We start from the raw sequence: 17,397 nt of genomic DNA on the forward strand, positions 1-17,397 counted from the left end.
GCTCTTCAACCGATCGCTGCCTGCTCCCGCTGGCCCGACTAGCATCACTATTCTGGACGATTCTGACTTGGTATTTGTAGTTGTCCACATCTTCTTAGGTATCTGGTTAGACTGTAAACTCTCCTTCCAAACTCACATTAAGCATCTCCAATCCAAAATTAAAATTCCGCAACAAAGCCTCCTTCACTCATCCTGCCAAACGGACTATCCTACCGATCCTAGACTTCGGGGAAGTCATTTAAAAAATTGCCTCCAACAATCTACTCAGCAAATTGGATGTAGTCTATCACAGTGCCATCCGTTTTGTCACTAAATCTCCATATACTACCCACCACTGCGACCTGTATGCTTTCATTGGCTGGCCCTCGCTACATATCCATTGCCAAACCCACTGGCTCCAGGTCATCTATAAGTCTTTGCTAGGTAAAGCCCCACCATATCTCAGCTCACTGGTTACCTATGCGCCACCCAGCCGTAGCACACGCTCCAGCAGGTATATTTCACTGGTCATCCCCAAAGCCAACATCTCCTTTGGCCGCCTTTCCTGCCAGTTTTCTGATGCCAATGACTGGAACGAACTGCAAAAGTCACTGAAGCTGGAGACTTATATCACTGCACCTGTACACAGCCTATCTGTAAATAGCCCACCCAACTACCTCAACCCCATATTGTTTTTTATTGTTGCTCTTTTGCACCCCAGTATCTGTACTTGCACGTCACCATCTGCACATCTATCACTCAAGTGTGAATGCCAAATTGTTATTATTTCGCCACTATGGCCTATTTATTACCTTACCTCCCTAATCTTACTACATTTGCACACACACTGTATATATATTTCTCTATTGTGTTATTGACTGCACGTTTGTTTATCCCATGTGTAACTGTTGTTTTTTAAAATCACAATGCTTTGCTTTATCTTGGCCAGGTCGCAGTTGTAAATGAGACTTGTTCTCAACTAGCCTACCTGGTTAAATACAGGTGAACTCAAATTAAAACAGGAACTATGAACCTGTCCCAGACCATTATACCTCCTACACCAAACTTTACAGTTGACACCATGTATTCGGGCAGGTAGCATTCTCCTGGCATCCGCCAAACACAGATTTGTCCGTTGGACTGACCGATGGTGAAGCGTGATTCGTCACTCCAGAGAACGCGTTTCCACTGCTCCAGAGTACAATGTTGGCAAGTTTTACACCACTCCAGCCGGCACTTGGCATTGCACATGGTGATCTTAGGCTCCTGCTTGGCCATGGAAACCCATTTCATGAAGCTCCCGACGAAAAGTTATTGTGCAGACCTTGCTCCTGCTCGGCAGTGAGTGTTCAAATCAAGGACATACGATTTTTAACCACTCAGCGGTCCCGTTCTGTGAGCTTGTGTGGCCTACCGCTTTGCGATGTGGCCTACCACTTTGCGGTTGAGCCATTGTTGCTCCTATACGTTTCCACGTCACAATAACAGCACTTACAGTTGAGCAGGGCAGCTCTAGCAGGGCAGAAATCTGACGAACTGATTTGTTAGAAAGGTGGCATCCCATGACGGTGCCACGTTGAAAGTCACTGATCTCTTCAGTAAGGCCATTCTACTGTCAATGTTTGTCTATGGAGATTGCAAGGCTGTGTGCTCAATTTTATACACCTGTCAGCAACTTGTGTGGCTGGAATAGCCGAATCCACTCATCACCGCATACTTTTGTATATATAGTTTAGTTGGCACTGGACCAAGGTATGGTTGCGCTCTCCCTGGTGCACATCTACATTCAACACCTAGGTGCATTCTGCTGATTTCTCACATAGACACCCATCTTATATCAGGTTACAGACCAGCTAACTAGGTCTAAGACCCCTAGCGAGTGCAACAATTTTATCAGGCTAGTTATTGGTTTCGTAAAAGCCGCCACACGTACCGAGCATTCAGCAGTTCAAAAAAATGATTAAAGGTGTCCCCATGCTTCTGGTCTGAAACAGTTCTTGCATATATTATGACAACATTTGGGTCTTCGGCAAGCGGTTTTTACGGCTGTTCATGCACACCGCGTTTTTTCCCTGAGGCTAGCCGAAGTCCTGTAGCTGAAGTCTGCGCCCCTTCGTCTGATTTGTCAACAGTAAGGATTCTTCCATTAAGTGTTTGTCGTCATTCAACGAGAGACGACTGGTTTTCATGCACATTTTTTCTCTTGATAAATACTGCACCACACACTAAGATATCCTTGGAAAAATTAATTCGATTTCTGTAGTTATTTTAGATTAATTCCGATTATTTTGAGGAAATGTATACTGCCTACGGCGTCTCGAGGGACAAGTACCTTTGCCGCTTTTTTCTCGTTTTTCAAACAAAGGTCTTTTAAGGGAGTATTCAAAGCACAGATGTTCACTTCGCCTTGCCGAGTTCTGCTAGGAGCAAACCAAACCTAGCATGCAGATGCCTTAAGTAGGCTAATATGTGGAAGGGAAGCACTTAGTATAGTCTGGCTAGGGCAATTCTAGTTATCTCCACTTTATTTCTTTGTCATTTACCTCTCATCCCCTTTCCCTTCTTCCCTCCTCCCCTGCTAAAGCATCACATGTACGATAGGCTGTTACAGCAGCCTTACTGTATTTCCTATTGAACACCACAACCACATGAAGCATTTGATTTACTATATGAGATGAATGGCTTCAAAGAAATGAACTGGTATAAAAATAGTGGTTGTGTTCTATGAAACACAACAGTTCAAAAGAGAGTAACCTATTACTCTCCCATTCAGAGTGAAGATCTAGTGTTTATTGGAATCAGTATATCTTCTAACCCTTTTCACAGCAATGAGGGGTGTGGTGTGGTGGTGCTGTGTGTAGGTCTATAAATTACTCTTTCTCCCCCAAGTGAGATAGCAGGGTTTAAACAGTTAACAGCCATAATATATGCCTGCCTCGGGATATGGGTCCTTGAGTAGGCCTTTGACCTCCTGAAGCATTTTTAGGCTAAAGAGACTCACTAGCTAAAGTCCCAGCAAGTTCCCAGCACATAACCACCAGATTTATTGAAAGAGGAGCTTCTCACTGAGTTCACAGCTTAAATGTGGTAGATGTCATTACTACAGAGAGATTAGTCTGAGCTGTGGGTTCGTGACTCTATGGTAACGCGTGCTAAACTACAACTAAATCACATTTCATATGTAGGGTATTTATAAATCTGATGCATGGACATTGAGAGGAGAAAAAGAAAGAACATGGGGACTGATTAATGTCAACAAAACTAACCCAAACTTCCTCTCAAATAAGTATCAACTGAGTAACTTGATAAAACACAACTAGAACAGGCCGTTAAGGACAGAACAAAAACAAACCACAAGGAGTTTCAGGAAGGTGCCTCCTATCTACCCCCCCTCCTAATCTTCTCCTTTGTTTATCTTCTCTCCCTCCATACCTTGAAGAAGCTCCCTTTCTTCTCCCTGAGGCTGGGTTGGATGAGTGTGCTTGTTGACATGCTATCCTCCTGTCCTTCGTCGTGCCTGTGTTTGTTTCTGTGGGGGAGGAAAATGTCATTAGCTGGGTTTGTTTCCATACAATTGACAGATTTTCATTAAAATCTACATTTTCCCACCAGCGGGGTGTTTACACCAAACTGACGTGTTGCGGATAAACGGATGCACGTGATGACGTAGTGCATGTAAAGATAACTTTAAAAAATACAAGTTTAAAAATAGCTTTCCATCGCAATATCAACTCTACTGGTGGTTTTTGTCTGTAAAAATGTTGCGTTAAATAGAGAGTGTGCCCTATCCAGCCAACAGCTCACAGATGCAGTGCAGTTATACCCTGATTATACATGATGAGAGTACGGACAAAAGACTGAGATTATTTTTAATTGTCAAACGACAGCCAAGCATCGATCATCATGTCATCAGAATAAGACCCTCGATATTTATTGGAAAGCAGCATCAAGCTCATCACCGTGTACGTTCACCACCCAGTGAAGTTCATCATAACGTATTTCATCTGTAGGCTAATAAACGGCACGCTTTCCCGAGTCGTAGTGGGAGAAGCACATAACATCTTATCGCATGACTCCAAGTTTACTTCGATATGATGGTTATTATATCAATATTTCTTCTGCGATTTCTCACACAATTTATTTTAACTACACAAAAAGATCGCACCCTAGCGTATTTTGTTTTGTCGACATTTGGAATGTTTACCGTAAATGTGCTTTTTCCATCAGGCCTGTCCTGAGATTTTAAATCCAGTTAGGCTAGTGTCCGCCCTCCAGTACAGCCCAGTACTGTCTAGTTCAGGCGTCCCCAATTAAATTCAGTTATGAGCCGATTTTTCCAGATATAGTATTTGACAAAACAGAATTATTTCAAACCACACCTCTAGACTTTTTACACATTGACATGTTACAGCCTGAATTTAAAAAGGATTAAATTGAGGGGAAAAAAAGTGTCTACACACAATACCCCATAATGTGAAAGTGGAATTATTTTACACTTAAATGTCTTGCGTCAATAAGTATTCAACCCCTTTGTTATGACAAGCCTAAAAAAGTTAAGGAGTAAAAATGTGCTTAACAAGTCATATAATAAGTTGCATGCACTCACTGTGTGCAATAATGTATAACGTGATCGCAAAAGCTCGCAACTGGCGATGATTGGAAGACTGCTCCTGCCTGTCGATGCAGGAGCCTACAGTCCTCCTCGATGCGCTCTGCAGAAAATGGGAGAACAGCAATACATCACATCCATAGGACATGATCCAATTCTGATTGGAGTTTGATATTGTCATGTGTGATTATTTTACCTTACATTTTTTACTTGTCCTGGGCAAGCGGACATGCATTAATATCGAGCCCTGTATCTGTTGTGCTCCATCATCGCAGAAGAAAATAATTACATGAGCTCCAGTACCATCATGTTTGTGCCTGCTGACTGGTTGCCTTGGTTAGGAGTAAGAACCAGAAGGTTACACTTGCAGCTCTATTATTGCGTCGCAGGCTTCTTGTTTTTTCCTTTTTATGATTTGAGTGCAAGTACTGAGCACTAAATCCATCAAAACAAATCCTTTGCTCGAATGGTAAAAAATGCTGGGTCGTTCCACCAATTAGGTGCCTTTCACCCTTGGCAGAAAGTGGATGTTTCTGATTCAGGGATAAAGTATATTCAACCAAACTCTGCCCATGTGTCTTTCTAGGTCTGCTACAAGTTTGAGTAGTGTAACTTGCTGGAAAAAAACATTGATTTCACAACATTTTTACATTGTCATAAATTGCCACAAATCCAACATAAATCCCCTTGTCACAAGGGAAATGGAAGCTTGTTGTGTGCAATAGGGAGGGATAATGGAACTCAAGCTTTAAAAAAAAATTATTGTTAAAATATTTCTAGCCTGTCTAAGGGTAAGAGGGTTGACTTATGCTCGACCTGCTCAGTTTTCCACCACAAAACACCAGAAAATGACCAAAGAGTAGAACCAGCTCTTTTATTAGATGTTCAATGTTCATTTAGGATTTTTTTTTTACGGAAAAGTTTCACCATATTAAACTATATACTATATCATTTTTTTTACCTTAATGTGATTTAGTGATGTCATTTTAAATAAATAAATCTTCAGGAATTACTTTATGGCAACAAAAAATCTAGAGTTTTAAAATGATGGTGAAAACTTGGGAGAATTTTAAAATGCTGAATTTTCGCACTTTAGCAAGTCTTGATTCATATTAAAAATTTGATTTATTGATTTTGAATGTTGCCTTTATTAAAAAGGGCACTTCATTTAATATAACAGGCTTTTAAAATGCAATATTTGTGCACAATATCTACCTAAAATATCAAAGAGACGCAAAAGGTTCTCATTTAGTAGTAGTAGTAGTAGTAGTAGTAGTAGTAGTAGTAGTAGTAGTAGTAGTAGTAGTAGTAGTAGTAGTAGTAGATGGGTGGAATATGCCACCTGAAAAGACGAAACAAGCCATTCACATGCTAATGTTAAGGTAGGGCTGGAAAATTGCAGTATCTTTATGTCCCTTCTCTATGTGTGAGGGCAGCCTCGTCATAAACCTGCATTTTCTCTGAGCGGACAAGCTTTGATAAGTATTGTGTTTAACCAATTGTGAACGAGTAAACTCCAAACACTGGCCAGCACACAGTATAAGACATGACACATCTGAGACTGTGGACTGTAGATAGAGGAGCACACAATCTGAACTATCCCTCCAAGATCCAAATCTATTTCTAAATAATATTCAGGACGATTTGAACACACTGAACCTGCTATTCTCTCTATCGGAGAGAGGGGAAAAACTATTAGCTAAGTAATTAACTGCCAGTCTTAGCACACTTCTTAAATTCCTTACCTCAAGTTATACTAGGACTTCAACAAAGCTCAACCGTAATATTGTGTGCCCTCAACATCTCACACTATCTCAACATGACAACTCGTCAAGACAAGCTTGATCTGTCCGCCTGTGTTTTCTGAAACATCGCTTTAGGGAAAACGTTGTACTTTCTGATGATTTTTCTCCTCTCTCGGTTACCAGCTACCTACTCATTAGATTGGTGAGACTTAACTTCTTATGTCTGGGGGCAGTATTGAGTAGCTTGGATGAATAAGGTGCCCAGAGTAAACTGCCTGCTACTCAGTCCCAGTTGCTAATATATGCATATTATTAGTATATTTGGATAGGAAACAATCTGAAGTTTCTAAAACTGTTTGAATAATGTCTGTGAGTATAACAGAACTCAAATGGCAGGCAAAAAAAAAAAAAAAGTGGGAATTCTGAGTTTGGTTGTTTTTAACTCATTCTCTATTGAAGATAGTGGGATATTGGTCATGATACACTTCCTAAGGCTTCCACTAGATGTCAACAGTCTTTAGAATCGTGTTTGATGCTTCTACTGTAAAGTGGGGGCGAATGAGAGGGGAATGAGGAGAAGAGTATCTAATGTTCCATGTATAACACTTGTATTTTCATCAACATTTATAAGTATTTCTGTAAATTGATGTGGCTCTCTGCAAAATCACCGGATGTTTTTGGAACGACTGAACATAACGCGCCAATGTATACTGTTATTTTTTTTATATAAATATGAACAAAACATACATGTATTGTGTAACATGAAGTCCTATGAGTGTCACCTGATGAAGATCAAAGGTTAGGGATACATTTTATCTCCATTTCTGCTTTTTGTGACTCCTCTCTTTGGCTGGAAAAATGGCTGTGTTTTTCTGTGACTTGGCTCTGACCTAACATAATTGTTTGTGATGCTTTCACCGTAAAGCCTATTTGAAATCGGACACTGTGGTGGGATTAACAAGAAGTATATCTTTAAAATGGTGTGAAATGCTTGTATGTCTGAGGAATTTTAATTATGAGATTTCTGTTTTGAATTTAGCGCCCTGCACTTTCACTGGCTGTTGTCATATCGATCCCGTTAGTGAGATCTCAGCCATAAGAAGTTTTAAAGGATGGCAGCAGTCCTGCACATTGTTTAAGAATTAATTGATCTGTGGTCTTTTGCAAAGCTTTGTTATAGCATTCGCTGTGATCTACCATCTTCTGCTCAGACGTACTGTGATTTTAGGGGAATGGTGCATGGTACATTATTTTGTTATGGTTACTGTCTTTTTTAGCTGATGACTATGGATCTCATGGCAGGAGAAATATGTGTTTATTTTCCACAGAATCCACTACCGGAGCAAAACTCACAGGCACGTGTAGCTTGCCTTGGGGCTAATCTGGGTGCTGAGTGTCTGCGTTGGCAGCAATCATCCTGTCCTGCTCAAACCACAGGATGCATTCATTTTAACAGAGCCACTGCAGGGCTGCTCTGTGAGCCTAGAATTGTGAGAGCATCTATGAACTTCAGTGCTATGGAAATGGTGCTGCTCTATGGCCCTCCCACTATAATCATGACTCTTTCAAGAATCTTCTGCTTCTGTTGTGGATGCATGTACATGTAGGCACACAGGGCTGTGGCTCTCAAAAATGTTTGTACCCTTCTATTTCTTCATGTTTTCACTGTAGCTGATGCCATTAATCTACAGAGCAACCTGCATACTATTACTAGAGCAAACTATGTCCTTTCACTTGACTCTTAAGGGTGTATGAAGCATATATCGGGCGGCAGGGTAGCCTAGTGGTTAGAGCGTTGGACTAGTAACTGAAAGGTTGCAAGTTCAAATCCCCGAGCTGATAAATTACAAATCTGTCGTTCTGCCCCTGTTCCTAGGCGGTCATTGAAAATAAGAATTTGTTCTTAACTGACTTGCCTAGTTAAATAAAGGTAAAATAAAAAAATAAAAAGATCACAATTATACTGTTTAGCATTGTACCACCATTCATCAGCCCAATTGTCGATATCAGGTATTCCCAGACGCCAAATAAAAATGTGACTCACATGTTGTTTTTTTAAATACCAAAAAATTGTAATACATTTTTAAAATAATTTTTCACATTTTCAAACAGTCCATTTAGTAGGGCCCGTGTCCATAGAGACACATACCAGCTCTGCTGGTAGTACTGCCACTACCAGCACTACTACACCTTCACCTGTCGATGACACAAGTTGTTCTGCTTCCATGAGCACATCCAAAGCTAGCATCAGTAATTCTACATTTGTTGTTAGCTCAGCTAGCATGGACACTGACCAGTTGTGAATCTGATGCAGCCGAACAGCTACTGCCCCCTTACCCGGGAATGCACCAAACAACAGACAGGGACGTTGGACATCGAAGAGGCGCAAATAGGATGAGAACTACATTAATTTGGGGTTCACTTATATTGGGAGTAGTGCCTTTCCTCAGCCATAGTGTGTTATATGTGCAGAAGTACTAGATCACAACTTGATGATACCTTCACTCTTGTGCAGATATTTATAAACAAAACATGGCAATTTGAAAAATAAGCCACCAGAGTTTTCTGAGCGAGAATTAAGACAACTTTCGAGTAGTAAGACATGTATAAAAGCAACAGATACCATTAATTACAAGGGTCTAGAAGGGTCTTGTATGGTGAGCTACCGAGTACCTCGGACAGGCAAGCACTATACTATTGTGGATGACTTGCTCATTCATAGCTGGGGCAATGCCGGGGAAAAGGCCCCCCAAAAAACTAGAGAGACAATATGTCTTCATCAAACAACACTGTTTCACGACGCATCAGTGACATGGCAGGAGATATTGTGAAACAATTACTGCTTATTACTGCTTCGCATACAAGCCAGTGAATTCTATGCGTTACAGCTGGATGAGTCAACATACGTGGTGGGCCTGGCACAGCTCCTGGTATACAGTGGGGCAAAAAAGTATTTAGTCAGCCACCAATTGTGCAAGTTCTATCACTTAAAAAGATGAGGCCTGTAATTTTCATCATAGGTACACTTCAACTATGACAGACAAAATGAGAAAAAAAATCCAGAAAATCACATTGTAGGATTTTTTATGAATTTATTTGCAAATTATGGTGGAAAATAAGTATTTGGTCAATAACAAAAGTTTCTCAATACTTTGTTATATACCCTTTGTTGGCAATGACAGAGGTCAAACGTTTTCTGTAAGTCTTCACAAGGTTTTCACACACTGTTGCTGCTATTTTGGCCCATTCCTCCATGCAGATCTCCTATAGAGCAGTGATGTTTTGGGGCTGTTGCTGGGCAACACAGACTTTCAACTCCCTCCAAAGATTTTCTATGGGGTTGAGATCTGGAGACTGGCTAGGCCACTCCAGGACCTTGAAATGCTTCTTACGAAGCCACTCCTTCGTTGCCCGGGCGGTGTGTTTGGGATCATTGTCATGCTGAAAGACCCAGCCACGTTTCATCTTCAATGCCCTTACTGATGGAAGGAGGTTTTCACTCAAAATCTCACGATACATGGCCCCATTCATTCTTTCCTTTACACGGATCAGTCGTCCTGGTCCCTTTGCAGAAAAACAGCCCCAAAGCATGATGTTTCCACCCCCATGCTTCACAGTAGGTATGGTGTTCTTTGTATGCAACTCAGCATTCTTTGTCCTCCAAACACAACGAGTTGAGTTTTTACCAAAAAGTTATATTTTGGTTTCATCTGACCATATGACATTCTCCCAATCTTCTTCTGGATCATCCAAATGCTCTCTAGCAAACTTGTGACGGGCCTGGACATGTACTGGCTTAAGCAGGGGGACACGTCTGGCACTGCAGGATTTGAGTCCCTGGCGGCGTAGTGTCTTACTGATGGTAGGCTTTGTTACTTTGGTCCCAGCTCTCTGCAGGTCATTCACTAGGTCCCCCCGTGTGGTTCTGGGATTTTTGCTCACCGTTCTTGGTGATCATTTTGACCCCACGGGGTGAGATCTTGCGTGGAGCCCCAGATCGAGAGCGATTATCAGTGGTTTCAAATGCCTTCCATTTCCTAATAATTGCTCCCACAGTTGATTTCTTCAAACCAAGCTGCTTACCTATTGCAGATTCAGTCTTCCCAGCCTGGTGCAGGTCTACAATTTTGTTTCTGGTGTCCTTTGACAGCTCTTTGGTCTTGGCCATAGTGGAGTTTGGAGTGTGACTGTTTGAGGTTGTGGACAGGTGTCTTTTAAACTGATAACAAGTTCAAACAGGTGCCATTAATACAGGTAACGAGTGGAGGACAGAGGAGCCTCTTAAAGAATAAGTTACAGGTCTGTGAGAGCCAGAAATCGTGCTTGTTTGTAGGTGACCAAATACTTATTTTCCACCATAATCTGAAAATAAATTCATAAAAAAATCCTACAATGTGATTTTCTGGATTTTTTTCTCTAATTAATTTTGTCTGTCATAGTTGAAGTGTACCTATGATGAAAATTACAGATTAAGAAGCTGGAGCTCTTCTCTGTCTGCATTAACAAGGACAACACAGGTCTTTCCATCATTGTATGATGTTGTGTGTGCAAATTAACTCACGCTTACGGACAATGTCAAATGTGATATAGCGAAGCACCGGACCGCAATTACGCAGGTACTTTCCCAAAACTGGATTCGTTATCCCTTTCATGCCCTGCCTCCAGTCCACTTACATCTGAACAAGAGAGCCTCATCGAAATTTCAACAAGCGGTTCTGTGAAAATCGAATTTAAAATCAGAAGCCACTGCCAGATTTCTGGATTGGGCTAAAGTCAGAGTATCTTGCCTTGGCAAATCGCATTGTTAAGATACTGATGCCCTTTGCAACCACAGTACCTATGTGAGAGTGGATTCTTGGCCCTCACTAGCATGAAAGCTAAATACAGGCACAGACTGTGAGGAAAATTATTTAAGAAAGACTCTCTCCAATACAACCCAACATTGCAGAGTTATGAGCATCCTTTCAAGCACACACTTCTCATTAACCTGTGGAGTTATAAAACCTTATTTGTTCATAAAAAATTGTGAATATGTAAGTTGTTTAAATAAAGAGCAAAATTATTTATTATTATGAGTGCCCTGGTCCTATAAGAGCTTATTGTCACTTCCCACGAGCCGTGTTGTGACAAAAACTCATTCTTATGTTTAATAAATGTATCGTATAGTGTGTGTGGCAGGCTTACAATGATGGCAAAAAACAACATTTGAGAGTGCGCTGACCCTGGTGCTAGAGGGGGTACGCAGCTGGAGGTTGAATGTTTGAAGGGGTACGGGACAATAAAAAGTTTGGGAACCGCTAGTCTATATGATCCGTAATGGAGTTGTGTGGATCTGGCCATACTCGTAATCGTATCCGTAAATTGACAGTTGATAGTCGGATCAGATAATACTCATAATCTGAAAAACATACGTGTTTTAAAATGCCTTAAAAATGTCCGCGCACGTTTGTAGAAAGCACAACATCTGCAGATCAAGAGTCTAGAGTATGAGTGTGTTCTTAAAACAGGCAGATGAGTTAGTGGTCACTCAAGTCAGAATGCGCATCTGTGTTTTATCTATTTTGTTTAGTCTTTTTCCATTTACGTTTTGTCTGTATCCTTGCTTCCATATCACCCTTCCTGTCTCACTATCCCCCACTTGTGGGGCCACCCAGTCAACCACCAGTCCACCCACCTGGCTGCTTCCTCTGTGATCAAACCACCATACTCAGGGATCCATCCATTCTCCATCCACTCTGATGTCCTACCATGTGATTCCTCCACCTTTCCTCCTGGCTGTCACTGGATTCAATGTTTTACTGTTGTAATATTACATGTATCCCCCATTTATCCGTTTATGGTTTTGTTTATTATCATTTTCGCTAGGCGTTTATTGTCTTGGCATTTCAGTATAAATATGCATTTTTTTAAAGAATGTCTTGGCATTCCTGTAGAAGGCAAATGCTTTTTAAATCAAGAAGTTAATTCTTCCATTTTCTTTAATAGTATGCCTGCCTTGATGGGAAAAGAAAGCACCACAATTAAAGGGGAGGCCATCATACCCTTAATTTTTCTGCCAGTCATAGACTGACCAGACAGGTCGCCTACCATAATGTATCCAATGCATCGGCTGGACCGGAGGCGGAAATGACACTCGCGCACGAAATCAGTACAGAGCCTTTCAGTTCATGTCCTGCCATAAACATTAGCCTACCACCAGACACAAAATTGGTAGCAAGTCGTTTGAAGCCTCCCAAGAGAATCCAACATCCTCTCCAGACCTTGTGCTGTTGCTCCAAGGTCAGGGGATTACCAAGACTAGTCATAACCTAACCTTGAGACAGAACTCAACCAAAACAGACATGTCAATGATAAAGACTCACAGCACAAAAGCAAATGCACACAGTTGGTGCTGTGCCTTTCCTTTATCACTGAGGTGTATTTTGGTTTTCACTGCTTTGGTTGAGTTCGGTCTCAATTCTACAACATTAAATGTCTTGTGTAAATCTATAAATGGACATTGCATACATGTTAAACATTTGAAAATATTGTATTTTGATTATACCTTGTGTTGATGTTATGAGCTTATTTGTATTTTTGAAGTAATTGTGACTGAACAAGTTAAATATTTCATGTCAAATATTTAGGAAGAATAAGAAAATGGAATAATGAACAACATGTCAGCGATATGGTTGATAATGTGATAGTGTGTGTTGGTGCTGTCTTTTCTTCATCATTGATGTACAGTGCCTGCAGAAATAATTCACACCCCTTAACTTTTTCCACATTTTGTTGCATTACAGCCTGGGGAAAAAATTGATTGAATTTAGATGTTTTTTTTTTTGTCACTATAGCCTACACACAATACCCGATAATATTTAATGGACCGATTACACTTTGGATGGTGTATCAATACAGTTGCCGGAGAGGAAGGAAACCATTCAGGAATTTCACCATGAGGCTAATGGAAGGATGGATCAACAACATTGTAGTTACTCCACAATTCTAAGCTAATTGACAGAGTGAAAAGGAAACCTGTACAGAATAAAAATACATATTTTAAAACCTGTTTGTAATAAAGTACTAAAGTAAAACAGCAAAACATGTGAGAAAGAAATTCACTTTTTATTCTGAATACAAAGTGTTATGTTTGGGGCATATCCAATACAACACATTACTAAGTACCACTCTCCATATTTTCAAGCATAGCGGTGGCTGCATAATTTATTTTTATTTTAGTAATTTAGCAGACGCTCTTATCCAGACAGATTTTTAACCTAGACGGCTCGGGGGATTCGAACCAGCGACCTTTCGGTTACTGGCCCAACGCCTAGGCTACCTACCACCCATGTTATGGGTATGCTTGTAATCCTTAAGGGCTGGGGAGTTTATCAGTATAAAAAAATAAACCAAATGGAGCTAAGCACAGGCAAAATCCTAGAGGAAAACCGGGTTCAGTCTGCTTTCCACCAGACACTGGGAGATAAATTGACATTTCAGCAGGACAATAACCTAAAACACAAGGCCAAATCTACACTGGAGTTGCTTACCAAGAAGAAAAAGCATTCCAGGTGAAACTGGTTGAGAGAATGCCAAGAGTGTGCAAAGCTGTCATCAAGGCAAATGTTGGCTACTTTGAAGAATCTAAAATGTATTTTGATTTGTTCAACACTTTTTTGGTTACTTCATAATTTCATGTGTTATTTCATAGTTTTGATGTTATCACTATTATTCTACAATGTAGAAAATAGTACAAATATAGAAAAACCCTTGAATGAGTAGGTGTCCAAACCTTTGACTGGTACTGTATATATTTGCAGACCCCTCCGGTTGAATACCACTGTGCTTCAGCATTAAATCTATATGATGTACTCTATAAATAAAAACAGAAATAAAGCAACTATGTGGAACTGTTTGATAATTATTGTGTGTTGGGTTGTCAAAGCGTTTAGCCAAATGCGCCTCCTTCAAAAAGTCGCATTCAGCCTCTTATCACTTGGGTTGGGTGTGTACCTACTTGCATGGGAGGTCACAGCCAAAGAGATTCACAGGAATCACACACACACACTTTTAGAGCAGACTGTAGCATAACTGTTTTCTTTCAATCAAAATACATTTTGTCTAGTGGTGCGAGCTGTTGAGTTTTGAACACATGAGAAAAATGACAGTAACGCTATACTATGCTATTTAATTTGGTTCTGTTATGTAGAATACTATCATTATGTGATCTTGCAGACATTGATTCAGCGTTGACCTAACTAGACGAGCACCATTCTCCACTCACAGGTTCTAAAGTTCTGATGACTCTTTCAGCTATCAAAGCATCCCATGTAACACCCTAAAATCTCAACTCCAGACCCAACTCCCGCCACCCCTCTTCTCTCCACACCCCAACAACCCACACCCCAAACTAATGTGAACAGACTGGTTTTCTTGCTCTGATAGCAACATATTTCCTGCACTGGCACATCTACAGTAATATTTCGTTGGGGCAAGCAGACAGATGTGTGAGGTGAAAGACCACAGGTTTATGAGCTGTGAGTGTTGTCACGGCTTGTTATGGTAGGCTTTAAACCAAACTCCGTATGACAGCATTTATGGCTACTATTTTCAGAAGTTGAAACGTTCTTCCTCTCTCAGGGCTGAAACCTAACTTGAGAAACTCCAACTCTTAACCGAGTCTCTCATAAAGCGTGTGTTTTGTAAAGTATATCTTAGGGTGTCCTGTGGTTGGAGTCTCAAGTAATGACAAACACACTTCTCTATTGGTGATCTGCACACAAACACAACAGACTGATTGGGGGGGGGGGGGGGGGGGGGGGTCTGCTAGACAAAGGAAAGAAAGCTACAGCCAGTTACACTATGGTGATAGGGAGAAATACTGTCGTAGAGGGTAATATGGGGCTCAGTGTGCCTTTTTATGTGGCCTGTTTTGGGGAAGAGATAACCACTAATAACTGTTCCAGATATGTCAGAATGTTATAGGGCAACAGTGACAGGAACAATGTGTGGAGACAGCTGGCTATGTTATGCAGTTGGGCAATTCCACGATAATGGATTTACACTCACATTTTTCACTTTAAAAATGTATGCCAAAACAAAAAACATACAACTCTATGCACAATGACTACTTTGAACAAATGACAAAAAAACACTTGCTGTAAAAACTGCAGATGCAAAGTCTCTGTGCAGAAGTTTGGAAACCGTAATTATGTTACCAAACCTTATGTTTTTGTAAAATGTTCAGTGCATTCCAATATTTGAAACGTTATGTACTTTGCCTTGCCATTGGCCAACCGAGGAAACCCGAGAGCATACACTTTGGCTCACACAATCTGCTCCTAAGCTACACTGTAACCTTGACAACACATGATTTAAAACAAATTGCCCATGCAGGGATCTCTGAACACAGGGAACCTGCTAGTCTCTAAAGGAGAGAGAGTAAAACAAATTGCCCATGCAGGGATCTCTGAACACAGGGAACCTGCTAGTCTCTAAAGGAGAGAGGGTAAAACAAATTGCCCATGCAGGGATCTCTGAACACAGGGAACCTGCTAGTCTCTAAAGGAGAGAGAGTAAAACAAATTGCCCATGCAGGGATCTCTGAACACAGGGAACCTCCTAGTCTCTAAAGGAGAGAGGGTAAAACAAATTGCCCATGCAGGGATCTCTGAACACAGGGAACCTGCTAGTCTCTAAAGGAGAGAGAGTAAAACAAATTGCCCATGCAGGGATCTCTGAACACAGGGAACCTGCTAGTCTCTAAAGGAGAGAGGGTAAAACAAATTGCCCATGCAGGGATCTCTGAACACAGGGAACCTGCTAGTCTCTAAAGGAGAGAGAGTAAAACAAATTGCCCATGCAGGGATCTCTGAACACAGCGAACCTGCTAGTCTCTAAAGGAGAGAGGGTAAAACAAATTGTCCATGCAGGGATCTCTGAACACAGGGAACCTGCTAGACTCTAAAGGAGAGAGAGTAAAACAAATTGCCCATGCAGGGATCTCTGAACACAGGGAACCTGCTAGTCTCTAAAGGAGAGAGAGTAAAACAAATTGCCCATGCAGGGATCTCTGAACACAGGGAACCTGCTAGTCTCTAAAGGAGAGAGAGTAAAACAAATTGCCCATGCAGGGATCTCTGAACACAGGGAACCTGCTAGTCTCTAAAGGAGAGAGGGTAAAACAAATTGCCCATGCAGGGATCTCTGAACACAGGGAACCTGCTAGTCTCTAAAGGAGAGAGAGTAAAACAAATTGCCCATGCAGGGATCTCTGAACACAGGGAACCTGCTAGTCTCTAAAGGAGAGAGGGTAAAACAAACTGCCCATGCAGGGATCTCTGAACACAGGGAACCTGCTAGTCTCTAAAGGAGAGAGGGTAAAACAAACTATTGGCTAAGTAACAAACAGCCAGTCTTAGCACACTTCTTAAATTCCTAACCGGTGACGAAAGTTCCACAAAACAACACCAGTCTGTTTTTCCCCCAAAGCTATGCTTAAGCATATTAACATATTTTAGGGCAGACTGGAAAACTGGCACCTTGGCAAGTATGTAATTGGCAAAAAAAAATGTTACTATTTTGCAGAGAAAGTGAGAGGTTTGAGAAGATTGTGGAAAAATAATGAAAACAGGTTTTCAGTCTAGTTTGGAAATCTATAGGGTGACAGCTACCAACTCTGGGTAAAAAAAAATGTCATCAGAAACTGTAATAGTTAAACACTAGAACAGAAGTAACCTCTAAAAATTGAACCGCTCCTTAGATCACACATTCAAGTGAAGGTCTATCTGTGACTCCCTCTTATGACTCACCCAGCTGAACAGAAAGCTAACCTTCCAGTACTGAGTCACAATGAGCTTTGTTCCACCTGTATAACTCCTTTGTATTCTCCATACTTTCTCTGAATTCACAGGGTGAAATAACACACCGCTGATCACTTAGGGGCAATTTAGAGGGTGATGAGAGCATAAATTGGGATAATTACACAATATTGATATTCTATTTATATTATTAGTAAAAGTTGGTTATAGCCTTCTGAGGGCTATGTCTTCGTATATCTTATCAGGCCCACTAGAGTAGGCTTAC

General features: G+C 41.0%; 1 protein-coding gene across 1 annotated transcript in view; it reads right to left on the reverse strand.

Moving 5' to 3' along the window:
- The window catches only part of LOC139411468 (Ras and Rab interactor 2a), a 65,378-nt gene that overhangs the window by 42,502 nt on the left and 5,479 nt on the right, over nucleotides 1-17,397 (reverse strand). Inside the window, exon 2 of the mRNA XM_071157886.1 lies at nucleotides 3,412-3,508. Within this exon, the coding sequence (XP_071013987.1) occupies nucleotides 3,412-3,471 (60 nt within the window). The 5' untranslated portion in view covers nucleotides 3,472-3,508. The remainder of the gene's footprint in view (nucleotides 1-3,411; nucleotides 3,509-17,397) is intronic.

This window comes from Oncorhynchus clarkii, chromosome 1 (assembly GCF_045791955.1).
Source record: "Oncorhynchus clarkii lewisi isolate Uvic-CL-2024 chromosome 1, UVic_Ocla_1.0, whole genome shotgun sequence".
NCBI classification, from domain to species: domain Eukaryota; kingdom Metazoa; phylum Chordata; class Actinopteri; order Salmoniformes; family Salmonidae; genus Oncorhynchus; species Oncorhynchus clarkii.